Genomic DNA, 14995 nt, shown 5'->3' on the forward strand with positions numbered 1-14995 from the left:
TATTGTTATTATATTATTATCAATACTAGGGATGCACATTTTGATTCGATATGAATGTAAATCCATTCAAGTCCATACGATCTAACGATTTTTTTTAATCGATTTTGGTCAATGCGATTTTCAAGCGAATCGATTCAATGGAAAGGCAAACCGAATTGTCTAGATCAGAAAGGATTAAACATTTTGTAATAATATCATAAAATTTCATTAAAACTCGATTTACAACAAATATTTAGTGGTATAAATAGTTTTTGCCCCCGATCGTTCCATAATAATAACCAAGCCCAGGCATTGTCCATCTCTGATTAAGATAAAGAGTACTGAGAGCTGCAGACCGTCTTTCAAACAATTTAAAATCTGAACTTTAGTTTCCATTATATTCTCGAGATTTGTAAATTTATAAAACAGCACCCTGACTTCTCCATCAATCTTGACGACCTGCACTAGGGACATACTTTTAGACCCCGCAATAGATTGTTTTTGCCACAATCTCAGCTACAATTACGCAGCTCAGGTCCCCACTCAATGTCGGTAAAGATGTTCAACGGTCTCCCGCCAATTATTAAGAACGAGAAAAAGTATTCACTCTTTCTTAATAAATTGAAATTATACCTAATAAATGTTACTACAATTTATACTTTAAAGACTAAATTTTAATAATTAAATTAATACATAATAAATAAATCTTGAATATGTTGTATTATATATTCATATTGTTGTATTATGATTTAATTGGAATTTTCTCAGTGACATACTTTTATAATACATAATAATACAATATAATATATAATACAATATATTGATAGTGAACAGTTGAAGTGGCTAATCTAAGCCTCGGCCTGCCTCTACTCTTGTTGTTATCCCTAAGACAAGGCTCATATGTGTAACATTTTTTTAAATTAAGACCTTATGTAGCATATGAAGACAATAAATGTATTGAGTATTGATTATATTTAGTCTTGTACACGCTCACACAATATTCCCTATGTTTTATATTAGGTAATCATATTTTTATATCATTTCATTATACGGACCGAGACTTCAGCACGCTCATTTCGCTAAAATGCAGGTTACACCGTGAACGAAGCTAGGTAACTTAGCTTAACTCACGTAGTTGCATGTATAAAGCGAAGTTAAGAAAATACGTGGTAAGGAGTGTCTGTGGATACGGGCGAGGGTAAGGCGGCAGAAGGGTTAGTTAAAGAGCTGGGTTAGCTTATAATATCCTGCGATCTTGTAATGCGTCCTGCAAGATACCATACGTGAGTCATGCGCAGGATAGTGCGTGAGTAGTCTTCTCCCTGCACGACGGACTGCCATGCAGATAGTAAATAATATTAAAGAACACACTCAAATCCCCGTACTATGGAAACCCTGTATCGCGGGTGCCATGCACACATTCATAGACTAATACAAATTACACCCAAGCTCAGAAATTAATGTAGGCCATACAAATATTTCTCTCGGCCCAGGAATCGAACCCGGGACCTCTGCGTGATAGTCCAGCTTGGTAACCGTTCGGCCACGGAGGCCGTTAATGATAATTAATTAATGAATGGGCCGTTTTAGTTCGCGGTGTGAATCGAAGAATGAAAAGATGCCGCGGCTACGTGAGCCAAGCTACCTTAGCTTAGTTCGCGTTGTGGCCTGCGCATAAGGCTAGGCTACAAACTAAACAAATGAAAAGGTAACTTAAGAACATAAAGAAATAAAATAACGATTTAATAATATTGCACTTTTATTATCTCTCTAATTTGTACTATATACAAACGTGCCGCCTCTATGACATTTACTTACGGGCTAAATTAAAATTATTTACAACAATAACTAAACTGTAACAATTCTACTAACTAACGTGCTTTCTTTGGCTACTTTCACTACTATCTTTGGTTTGGTCATGGACCAACAATCCAAGAGGACTGCCTATTCTTCATAGTACAACTCTGTAAAAGGTCAAAATTTCTTCTTATATCTAGAATTCGCTGATCGATAGCCTGGAATTAGTTTGTATTATGTAAATGGCCGTGGATAATCAATTAATTCATCTTTAATATGAAATACAAGTGGTCAGTTTTTTTACTTGTAATATTTCGGCGCTTACTTACTTTCTCAAAAGCACAAAGTTACTGATATGCAAAAATGGATTGTGTATACAAATTTTGCAGACTGATTTCACATCAAATTTCTTCATATTCACACATTGGCTTTTACCTAAAGTAATGCATCCAAATTTGATAAGGAAATTTAAAATAAATAGAAAGTTTTGTCGTGTCCTGAATAATCACTCTTCATAAGATACGAGTTTGAGAAAGTAAGGTGGCGACTTTTCATAAGTGCCATGATCGAAAATTATTTTCTAAACTTTGACAAATATGCATGTCAATAGATGGCATTGTGTGTTACTAACCAATTTATAAATTAACCCTTGCTACTATGGTTAGATGGCGCTAATTCTAAACAAAATAAAAGATCAGCCGGCAGTATCCATAAAAATCTGTGCAACAAAGGCTATCTTGTAGCAGTAGAGCTCCTTGTAAAAGAGTTCGTCCAGAGAAATACTGCCACCTTACCTATTTCTGCCGCCAAGCAGTAATTTCCGCATTACTGTAAACAGCTTACCATCAGGCGCACGACTTGTTCGTCCCGTCACTTGATATTATAAAAAAAAATTGACAAATCACTTAGTTACAAAATAGCTATTCGGTACTTATCGCAACATCTGGTATACCAAGAGGTACTAAATACCCGACCACGCCGTCATGTACCGCGATTAGCAGTCTCTTGTATCATTGGTCCATGGTTTAGTGATTACAGCATGATTGGTGATTACTTCCACGAGAAAAATACTGGATAATTGAAGTAATGAACCTTGATGAATCACCCAAGGAAGGAAATGATGTAAACTTTGGTGATTTACTTATTTGATTGTGTAGTATGAAGCTATTTCGCATAAAGCCCAACTCACACTTGCGCAGAGTCGAAGCGCGACACAGTGTAGTCGACGTCTAACGCCTCACTGCGCGCAAGGAACGCACGGCGACGCGCGAAACCGCTCGACTTTAACCAAGCGTTTTGGTAACCAATTTGCATAACACAAATTTGTACCTTAATGGTGGTAAAATAGAGATGAATGTGCTATTGGCGAAAAACATGACGCGTCGCGACGTTTCGACTCGCCAATGTGAGTTGAGCCTAACAATCTCTATTTCAAATTGCAAAACCGTTATGTCAATAGTACATACCGGAATTATTAATTATCCATGATTCTTTGTATTATGCTGTTTAATGAATATCGCCATGTTTGTTATAATTATTAATACAAAGATCGAATACAAAGAAAAGTTTTACTCTCCTTCTCTCAGATATTACGAGTTTTTCTTTGCTTTTAGTTTTTAACGACTTTTACCGTTACGCCATCTGTGAGAAATTTATGAACGATTGACATGATTCTTTATTTTGGTGCCACCAGTTTTCAGCAGTTAAATATAAATCCTTCAGTTTTCAACTTCAATATTACTAGCAAGGCTTTCATTACTGTTCTCATTAACATCCATCGGTTTTTCTTTCTCCCTTCCACAATCACTGTCTTTGTTGTCTCTCGTCTCCTGATTCCTTTCCTCGCAAGATACAGGCATGCCAAATGCAGGATGCCCTGGATAATACATATATGGTAATGAAATATTTGGATAATTGACTCCCAAATGAGGACCGTACAAAGACTGTAACACGGCTTGATTGTATGACTCCTGTAGCAATGCCTTGTATTCAGGATTCTTTGCGAAATCAACACCGTAGACTCCAGCAAAGTGTTTCAGAATCGGTGAATCTAACATTGGTGGCGTGAATAGCGGACTAATACCTTTACCTAACATTGGAGAAGGGTATTGTTTTAGTTCAGGTAGAGGCTGGCCGTTATTGTTCACGAGGACTTTCACAGCGACTTTTCTGGCGTGGTTGGCGGCTGCAGCAGCGGCCGCAAGCATCCCGTTTTCTTGCATTTGCATTTGCTTTCGCTTAGTTTTGTATCTTCGATTTTGGAACCAGATTTTTACTTGTGTTTCGGTGAGTTTAAGACTGACCGCAAGGTCAGCGCGTTCGGGCCCTGAAAGATATCTCTGTTGACTGAATCTCCTTTCTAATTCATAGACTTGAGCGTGCGAAAATGCTGCTCTTGACCGCTTTTTACGTCCATTGCTCTGAGAATACTCGTTAATGGGATAGTTTGGAGAGATTCTGGTGTCATTGGGTGGCGGTGTAGTACATTTTCGAGGTTCGTAGTGGAGGAAGGGCTTGTAGCCGATATCCGAGTGAGGGGAGGAGTTGCGGCGGAGCGGGGAGCCAGTGTTGGACGATCGAGAGTCGTAGTCATCTGTAACAATAGAGCGTTCGTTCACTTCGATTGATCTGATAATAGTACCATGTTTACCGAGTGATTCTTCGTTATAAATAGCAAATGAACACTCGCCTACTCGCTAATTATTCTTGTGTTCTCAGAAATCGGAAATAATGCGATTTTCTAGTTATCATTGGGTGGCTTCCCGGAGTAAACAGAACCACTCCAAAAAATTGCCAAAGTTATAATTAAGGAGACGGTAGATACATTTTCTTGTATATTTTAGATAGCTTGTTTGTACCGAATCAAGTCAGCCTTAATGATAATTTTATTTTGGAAATATACATGCCTAGTAGTGAATTATAAATATATATATGGTATACGTTATGTAAAATTGCCGTAGAACAGGTTACATTTATTCTAATAAAGCTCGATTCAAATAGATAAACTACAAACTCATTAGGCAGGATTCACACAATCGCACCGGAATCAATTAAATCGGCTATCGGCTCACGCCATCCGCGTATAAAGGCGCGTTCACAATGGATCCATTACGCAAATTGTCGCCGGTCATTAGACGCCGACGACGCCACCGCCGGTGAAAGGATCAGCGACGTCGAATAGCGGCTAACAGTATTTTTGCGTGCGATGCTAAGCCTATTGTCGCAACTTTCTGTGCCCATTTAATTTGTGCCGTGACACTAATTGAAGTGAAGCATATTGACTAGATTATATCTGATTGATGTGTGACGTAATACAAGCTTTCTCGTGGCTTCATTCGTTTCACCATTAAAAAGTACTCCATGTGTACATACGTTAGACTTCATTTTGGTGATTTGAAATAATTGGGTAACAATGAGCCTAACATCTTATCATTTTCATAAAGATATACTACAGGAAGTAAGTTCTTTAAAATGAAGACCTCTGTGATCGAGTAGTGTCAGAGTAACGTATGCGGTGTTTACTATTTATTGAAAAAGGCAACGCCCTACATGAGTTATTGACCCAACATTATTTTGCCAAAGGTTGGCCATTTGTAATCGTGTTTTTATAACTTATTTGTTACTATATTGTACAGGCATGTCTATGCAACGAATTCTTATGTTTAACTTGTCAAGTCATTACCTGTTGTCACTATTGTATTTAATATGAGTGTTGGGAAAGAGAAGCTTATTAAAGCCAATAGAGATCCGAAGGGGTAAGATGTTTGGGCGTCTATTACCTTACGACAGCTTTCTTAGCAGCATTAAATAAGTAAAGGGGGCAGAATAAAACCGGGGCGAAGTTATTTAGATCAAAATAAGGGAACAGTTAATGATCTGTCGTACCAGAAAATCAAAGTTAGGGCTCTGTACAGAAATGGTTGGCGATTACTTCACCGATAAGAGCCTAGCACTTAAATAATAAGGAGAATAAGAGGAATCCATCTATGACTGGTAAGTCGACTTGTTTTTATTTAAGACTAGTTTGAGAGGATGAACACCTGGTAACATGGTCTAGACTCCGTCTCTCATAAGCAACAATCGGAATTAATGGAGTTTAATTTAGCTAAATTAAGGAAGTACGTGGACATTCCCTTCTACAAACCCCGGGACCCCCCGGAACTGATTACATGTGAATATGCGTATTGTTTATAAATTATATTGGCGACAAATTACTATTTACTATTAAGTATTTGCTATAAATTATTGTCTCAAAAATAATATTATAATTGAATTTCAATAAGTACTTACGTATTGAAATACTTTAGCCCTTTAAAAAATAAACATGAGATAACCTATATTTTGGAATGTCTAGAAAATAAATAGTAAAAAGAGAAATTTTATACGAATTGATGACGAATTGGGTATGTCTATTTTAAGAAAACGTTCACACTTTAGGCAGATCCAATTACTGTTCATAAGGGTTACATTTAAATGTCGTAACACAGTTTGCCTTTATTTAATGTAAGATTGGTTCATTTGATATTGATGTCACTGAGGGTTTTTTTAAATACTAGCTTCTAAACCTCGCTGAACAATATTACTAATATCATAGACAAAAATTCTTGTTCCATGACTTTTTAAAACTTTTTTAAAATTTTAGGAAATGAAACTATTTTTTCGAATTTATATCGCGTATATTTGTTTTTTCGAACAAACAAACGTTTCGGACCTATAAACGGTACGTACACTCTCACGTAAACACGATACGTATAAATTTCTTTTAAGTATTAATACCACAGACCAAATAAATTTTCTTCCGTGAGTAATACAAAGATCGAAGATTTTCTAAGTATTCGGATCTTTGTACTAATAATTATAACAAAGCAGTTATAATTATTAACTTCACAAAAAATAATTGGATATCAATTCAATACAAATTTCATTACATAATAAAATAACAAAAATAAATTTATCAGTTTTTGTTGTACTATCTAATAGTTTTTAGATTTTGATGGAATAAGTTCAAAAGTGCAAGCGTCCTCCGTGACGACTGCCACCCCCGTCTTGCACCGAGTCATAAAGAAACGTATTCAATACATGTTAAACAGCTTACCAGAGGTTATTAAACATGAAAATATAAAATGTAAATTTAAAAAAATGTTGCAAGATCATAATGTCACAAATTTTTGTTAAATACTGCTGAGTATTATATTACTTAAGTATTTTTAACCACATTGAGTGTTACTTTGTAACTTTAAGAGACTCGTTTCGATCCTGCAATTAAACTGTACATACAGTTTTGTAGCACTATGTTTAGTTAAGTATATTGTACTTAGTGTATAATTTGAAAAAAAAGTTTCTTTTCACATTTTTGAAAAAAATAAAAAAAACAGCGCCCTGGTTTTTTTGTAAATTCGTTTTTTTTTTCTTTCAGAAAAAGTAAAATGGAATAACGAAATAAAATAAGACACTAACTTTTGTATTAAGAACATATGTATGTGAATATATATAACATGTTTATTAAAATCAATTACCATGATAATTATAACAAAAATTTAATCTTCATTTGTGGTGTTACTAGCGTTACTGTTACAGGTGTTACAAGTGTGGACTTGTAATGTCATTAAAATGTTCTGTGTCTTTGTTTTCTTCATTCAAATCCTTCAGAATAATTTTATATAAGCAGCTTGCCAATAATTCTATGTAAATGTTGCTAAATAGGGATATGTGCGATGTGGAAAAAAATATTGATATCGCTCTTAGATAAATAAATAAGTAGTATTTTTACCAGTAATCATCAAAGTAGCGATGCAACAGCAACCGATAGATTTTTTTTAAAAAAGGTAAATCGTTAGAATCCTCACATTTTCCCCACATAGCGTCAATCCCACAAAATGCACAATCTAGTTGAAATTCATCTCAATTTGGGGATATTCGCCACAAATTGACAACACTATGAGTGTTGCCCATTATCTTGAGCAATTTATCTATAAAGAATAATATTAACAACAAAAGAAATACAATAAATTACATTAATACATTATTTAATGTTATACTTTTTTTTCTAAAAGTATGAAAATAAAAATTTATTTTCATACTTTTAGAAAAAAAAGTACTTCTGAAAAAAAACGGTTTCTTTTCATATTTTTTTTCACCTCAGAAAAAAAAAGGTTTCTTAACAACACTAATTGTACTCCATTTTAAATTCTAAAAATAAATAAATAAAAGCTATTACCGTTTAGAGCGATCTATTTATTGTTATATGAAAGTAAAATCTGATGCATTATTAAAAATCGTGAAACAAAAGTTACTGTTTATGACGTCGGTAATATGTTGCTGCAAGGTTGTTAGTGTTTTAAAAATAACCCTGTATTTAGGATTATGAAACAGCTTTTTTTATGTGCTAGTTTTCTTGTTATTACACGATTCAATTGTTTTGTATTACAAGCCGGGTTTAACTCTATCAAATTTACTAAAAGCAGAATATTTTTCTGTGTTGTGATGTACGACGACGTAAACAAGTTTTTAAATCCCATTGACCTACCAAATCCACACTAATTATAAATGCGAAAGTATCTAGGCTATGTCCATAGGAAAAGGATATAGGCTACTTTTGATACAAAAATAAATCATAAAGGGGGTGAAATAGGGGATGAAAGTTTGTATGGAGAACCAATAAAACTATGAAAATTTGTACCTATAGTACAGTAGGTTACTCGAAGCAGACGAAGTCGCGGGCACCAGCTAGTTAACTATGTTTAAGAGACGCCGTATACACCGACCGGTATTTTGAATTTGCGTGAAAGCGAAACAGGAGCGTAAATAATAAATTAAAAATCAAACTCACGCCCTCCTGCAAACGTCCACTCTGTACATTATAACAAATTATTCTTTGACACTATCCCAACTATTCGTAGAAAGTGCAGTACCGATTGAAACTAACCAATCGCAAAGCGTTAATACCACGAGAAATGCAGCGGGAAATTCAAAGTGGCTAATCACTTTGCTTCAACATCAACCTGTATTTACGTTTCACCCAACGCTAGGACTTTTCAGTTATTAAAGCGCTTGTTACACTATCCGATTTGAAAGGACCATAACCATAAGTTAGGGAGGTGTACTATAGTACAGTAGGAAATCGCGGGCACCAGTTAATAAATAAATAAATCTCCTGGTTAAGCTCGCTGCAACTATATCATCTATTTCATCTAGCCACATTGTAGTCGAGAGCAAAGCTTTACTAACACAGGCACCTAAGTGATCTCCTGAGATGTATAAAGTGTAACAAAAACACCATTTATAAATGTTAGAGAGAGAATTTTTTTTTTGGCAAAGGCCAAGACTTCAATCTATAGACAAGAGCATTGCAGTAACTACATGTTCCAAACACAACTCTATCAATTGTGATAGTGTATTGTTTTAGTGTTGTTGACAATTGGTACAGTACAGTAGGCTACTAGTTAGCTAGCAGTGGTGAGGCGTCCATATAACTGAATTCCCACTGGCTTGCCTAAAATATTTCACGTATCATCAAATATTATAAATCTAAATTCACTACATTTTATGCTCAATTTTAATTGCACAATATAATTAACCAGTGAAGTAAAATGTACTGATATCTTGTTGTGTGTAACTGTTGCCAAGGCGCCACTTGTTATGGCAAGTGTTTTTTGTTTTGCTCCGGCTAGACATTTTTCATGCCTCGCCACTGCTAGCTAGTGCACTATATAGATTAAAATCTTATTCTAGCATGGCGATATAAACCAAAAAAGTTTCTTTTTCACGTCGCCGAGTGTTCAAGCAATTTGCCAGCGCAGACACGTGTCGACTCAGTAATTACAAAATTGAAAGCTTCAATAGTTGTAAGCGTCATCACTTACAATAATGAGGGTCGTAATAGAAGTGATGCTAAGTGGCGGCGACGGCGCGGCGTGGCACCAGTGTGAACGCACCATTACGCTCGCATTGTCATTGCCACAGTGTAATTACAGCTTAAGTATAATTTGAATTTTTTGACTTCGCGGAATGCTATTCTGCCTTTTTTTTGTAAGTACTAATAATAAAAATGTTGCTTATAATAGAGTTATATTACGTTTTATATATTCATTTTCCATTTCAATTCTTGTTATAACAAGTAACGTGATGGATGGTAATAGTATTGTTTTAAATTTGATAGCAGTAGGGTTCCTTGTGAAAGATTTCGTCCAGGGAAATACTGCCACCTTACAGCGTTTCGGTTTTGAAGGGTAAGGGTGCTGGTAAAATTACAGGCACATTGAACTTATTAACTTATGTCTTACGGTGAAGGGCGCAGCGGCAGTGCCCCCTGAGATCTTTGTGTTTTAAAACTCCGAGTGGCACTGCAACTGTTATTGATAGGCGTGTCTCTTACCACTTACCACTAGGCGCATGATTTTTCCCGTCACTTGATATTGTAAAAAAATTACAAGCAAACCAACGCTTTGGGCTCTTTACACATCTTATTATTATAAATATTTCATTTGTGTAAGACTTGTGTAAGGGCGTAGGACGATATAATTTGTTGTGATATGAATGTTCACCTTTGACCCTTATAGGGTACGTTTTACAGAATTTCAAAAACTTTATTGAATTTGAAGGGTTGTAGACGGAAAGTATACATAGATTGATCTCAATTATTTGTTGGTTATTTTAAATTAATACGGAATCTCCTAAACATGGCTTATGAATTATTAAAACAAACGTCTTTGGTTTGATTTTCAATAATTCGCACAATAATCATTCCACAAAATTTATGAAATAATTGAAGCAACTATGCCTTTCAAGAATTTGCAAATATTTTGGTAATAAAACAATATTTTTCGAATCTAAATTGAACATATTTTTTAGCAAACCAATTCAACCAATAAATCCAAACAAACACAAACAAACTGATCGAATAACTCATGCAATTACGAGTTGCATGAATGTGCACTACTTTTTACATCACATACAAACCTATAGGGCAAACCCATACATAATGATGTAATAACTGAGAAAACTGCAACATACAAGAACTTGCACTATATTTTTTAGATCCCTACTCCCTAGTATTAGATCTAAGAAATATTTTGTGCAAATTCTTGAAAATTGTAATTGTTTTGTTAATGCCTTAATTTGTAGGGAAAGTCAAAAGATTTAGGCGAATTATTGAAACTCGTAGACGTCGTGTTTGTTTTAATGAGTGCTATAACGAGTAGATTGAGGGTTAATTAAAATAACCCTTAATCATTAGATCTTACGGTTTATAGTGTCACTAGGTGGCCTAGCTTTAGCAAAAATAAATAAGGGCTCGGTCCACGTTAATTTATTACCTGTAACCATTGACTTACAATTATATGGACGTCGGGTCCGCGCTAAAAAGTGTCCGCACTTGTAAGGCGCTAAAATCGTATACAGAGCGCCAAACTCCGCTTTAGTCTTCATTTGTTCGACTGACAGCGCGATACTGCGATGACATTACAATTTAAATTTCGAATAGGTTGACTTGGGACTTTCTTTCGTGGTTTTTGTATTAGACCCGACGTCCATTTATTTGTAAGTCAATGCCTGTAACTCATTGACTTACAATTATACTGTAACATGAAAATAAATGGACGATTCAAATTTTCAAAAGTAAGTGGCCAGGAGCCAGAAAAGATAAAAAGGTGAGATGACGATAAAGGAGACCGCATCGCCACAACTATTAACTTATTTTTAGAATCGATCGAGAACAGTATTATAACTTTAAAAAAAAAAAAGATTTCAAAATTCTGCTTATTTATACGTTTTAAACATTGACTTACAAATAAATGGACGACGGGTCTAATACAAAAACCACGAAAAAAATGTCCCAAGTCAACCTATTCGAAATTTAAATTGTAATGTCATCGCAGTATCGCGCTGTCAGTCGAACAAATGAAGACTAAAGCGGAGTTTGTATACGATTTTAGCGCCTTACAAGTGCGGACACTTTTTAGCGCGGACCCGACGTCCATATAATTGTAAGTCAATGGTTTTAAATTAAAATGTTTCCCGTAGGTACTGTTTTTATTTCAGAATTTATTTTTTTACAAACGAAATAAAACTATTTGAAAAGTGTATATCGCATAATATAGGTACCTACTTGTTATATTTAGTTCAGTTGATATAAAAAAAAAACTCATTGGTATATGTAAATTAGCTTGTGAATACAGCGGTTTTCTTGTAAATTTTCGAGGTAAATTTGTGTTTTTTTTTGTGGTGAAAGTTTTTAGGAATCGTGTATTTACACCGTATACTTATCAGTTATACATCCTCACTCAATTTTACTATATATTTTTTCCAAAGTCCAGCACACGTTATTCAACACTTTCACTGTTGTGCGGGCTCTACCACAACCATTTAAGGCTGTGTAGACTCTTAACGATAACCGAAAAGCATATGCAAGTCCTCATCAAAACGAATCATATGAGCCCAAAACTCAAGGTAGCTGCTGTACACTGCTGCGGAGTTCCTCATATCTGTCTGCCATAATATTTTATTTTTTAATTGGAACCCATGTATGTGCCAAGTTTTATTGAAATGGATTAACGGAAAGTGGGTGAAATTCAACAGGATTCATCTCCTAACTTGCCTTTATAGGTGGAATATTTAAAATGAAGGATACAAAACTAGTGGAGTGGTAACCTATCACAAATTCGAATTTTCTTCTTCCGAAATGACGTTTGTTCGCATTTTCATTACACCGAAAACCGAATTATAACGAAACCGTTGTTCTTTCAGGATATGTTGGATGTTTATCGCAAAGACACGATTGGGTTCGGCTAGGTTGGGTTAAGTTAGGTTTAAAAGAAAAAACATTTTCCTCTCGAAATTACTTTCGAGGTTATGAAAATTCGAGCAAACGGTATTTCTGGAAAATATCATTTCGGACCACTGATAGGTAACCCAGTGGACTGTATGATTGTATGATTGATAAATATTTCCTAGTTTTAAAGTTTCTTTTATTGCCAATTCACAAATTCAACACGTACAACAAAAAAAAAACAAAACATTAGCAAATCCCACGTCAATCAAAAAGATATAAAAAATAATTAAAAATGCATAAGAGTTTGCAGCAACCGGCCCCCCTCTAAATTTCAATGTAACCACTATTATAGTGCCTCCTTTCCAATAAAAAAAAGGAATGATTAAAATCGGTTCACAATTATCGAAGTAATTGCGTAAAATACACACAAAAAAATATGCAATTGAGAAACTCCTCCATTTTTAAGTAGGTTAAAAAGATATATTTTCGTCAATATATGTGTATATAAAACACATTATAAAATGTGTTTTTCTTTCGGATTTATCATCAATAATACCGCACACACTTAGACAACCACAAATTACACGAGAGAAATAAATGTAGGCCATACAAATAATTCTCTCGGCCCGGGAATCGATCCCGGGACCTGAGTGGCAGACCAGTATGGTAACCGCTTGTCTACGGAAGCAGTTTTATTAGCCATCAATCACAAGATTATATATAATCTTTCTTGAATGCTGGTGTTTAATCGAGGAGTAGAGTCATTGCCATATCAACAAAACCAACACATCTGGTTCTTTTCGCTACTGACTTAAGCATTTTATATTTTATCTTAACTACGTAAGATGTACTCAACTTTCAAAAGCAAAAGTGCTATTCATAGCTTTAAATGGCAAAGATCTGAGGGGCACTGCCACTGCGCCCGCCCAAAGTTGACAAGTCCCATGTCCCTGTACTTTCACCAGCACCTTTCAAAACCAAACGCAGTAATGCTTACATTACTCGCGGTAGAAATAGGTAAGGTGACAATACTCCCCTGGACGAACTCTTTCTCAAGGAGCTCTACTGCTAAATTCTCCTTATAAATATGAATGGCACCAGATTAGGCAGATGCTACAGATGTCAAGTAGATAATAAATCGATAATAAGTTATTTGAAAAATTTGCTCCAAAAGGACGATTCGGTTTCTTGAGTCGTTTTATTATGCTGGGGGTACTTAAACTTAATAATAATAAAATTTTGATAACTTAAGAGTTATCGAAACTTTTTAATTAGTAGTATTTTTAAAAGAAGGAAGCGAAATTAAAAAAAACTTACCCGATAATTCAGTTACAGGATAGTTATTCTTTCGCGACATATCCAAAGCACCATCGTCAGCAAAATCCCTGTATCCAGAGCAGTCGTCATAAAACTTCATCTTGCCCAAATTTTCTTTCTTCGCAAACCCTTCCTTGCTGAAACACCCCGCCGGCTTCTGCACAAACTTCCCGCCAAAATCCTGACAGAAACCATTTTCAAAATCACATTTTTCATTTTCTTTTGTCAAAATATCATTAATAGAAAATGGCGTCGTCAACTTTTCACAATCTTGCAATGTCAAAGAGTCTTTGTAACTCTTCATCTTCGATTCCATTTTTCAAAATTCGAAATTCGAACACATCAACACTTTGGTATCCGCCTTACCGCAAAAGCGTTCCTCAAACGAATAAACTTTGTGATGGATTGCCGCCAGACGTGGTTTAAGCCTTAGAAAGAGATGGCATTAAACTTTTCTTACCTTATTATCCAGTGGGTTAGAAAGAGACGGCGATGCTTAGGGCAGTCGTTTTTTAAAAAAGCCCGTGAAGTAGCGTAAGTAGTGGGGATCGTTGAGTTTTTCTTGAAGATGTTTACGTGAATGCGATTTGATCGCTTCAGTCGCTTACAATTGCAACGTTACCACATATTGGCTACTTTGAACAGAAAAAATATGCTTTAAATAAAAGAAATAAATATTGTATCAAGATTATCAAATAATACAGATAAATAAATTGATACATATTTAAATATTAATCTGTTTCAATAATCATTAGTTTATTTATATAACTATCTAATTACTATTTAGTAATTACACAATTATTTTCAAATATTATAATTGCTCTAAACATTCAAAAAAGCATTCATTTTAGCAAGTCTACATTTATAACCGCTGACTATTATATTAAGAATAATATAATAATAAATATAATAATAAAAATATACCTAATAATGCACTATAACAATACCTATGGGCATTATTTGTAACCAAACAAAGCGTCCCTAAATTATTTTTCATCTGGATAAAATATTAGCCAATATTATGCAAGCCCATACCTCGCCTGCACCTCCAATTACACAAACTTCCTTAGGCGCCCACCGTGTTATCGCGCTTCTTGCTCGGTAAGTGCCTGACAAGTGTCTATCTGTCTCTTT

The 14995-nt window shown here is 34.9% G+C and overlaps 1 protein-coding gene across 1 annotated transcript; it reads right to left on the minus strand.

Annotated features, from left to right (window-relative positions):
- Positions 1–3435: 3435 nt before the first annotated feature.
- On the minus strand, positions 3436–14177 carry LOC113232542 (homeobox protein bagpipe-like). Its single transcript, XM_026467307.1, has 2 exons — positions 13862–14177; positions 3436–4369 (listed from the first exon to the last, which is right to left on the minus strand). Exons 1-2 carry the CDS (start codon positions 14175–14177, stop codon positions 3495–3497), a joined length of 1191 nt encoding a protein of 396 aa, XP_026323092.1. The 3' UTR covers positions 3436–3494.
- Between the last annotated feature and the right edge of the window lie 818 nt (positions 14178–14995).

This window comes from Hyposmocoma kahamanoa, unplaced genomic scaffold (assembly GCF_003589595.1).
Source record: "Hyposmocoma kahamanoa isolate Upper Pololo Valley unplaced genomic scaffold, ASM358959v1 76, whole genome shotgun sequence".
NCBI lineage: Eukaryota > Metazoa > Arthropoda > Insecta > Lepidoptera > Cosmopterigidae > Hyposmocoma > Hyposmocoma kahamanoa.

Coding starts and splice junctions, on each gene's coding strand:
- LOC113232542 (XM_026467307.1), bottom strand. CDS start 14,177: ATGGAATCGAAGATGAAGAGTTACAAAGACTCTTTGACATTGCAAGAT. Junction 4,370..13,861: donor TCCTGTAACTGAATTATCGG/GTAAGTTTTTTT, acceptor CTATTGTTACAG/ATGACTACGACTCTCGATCG.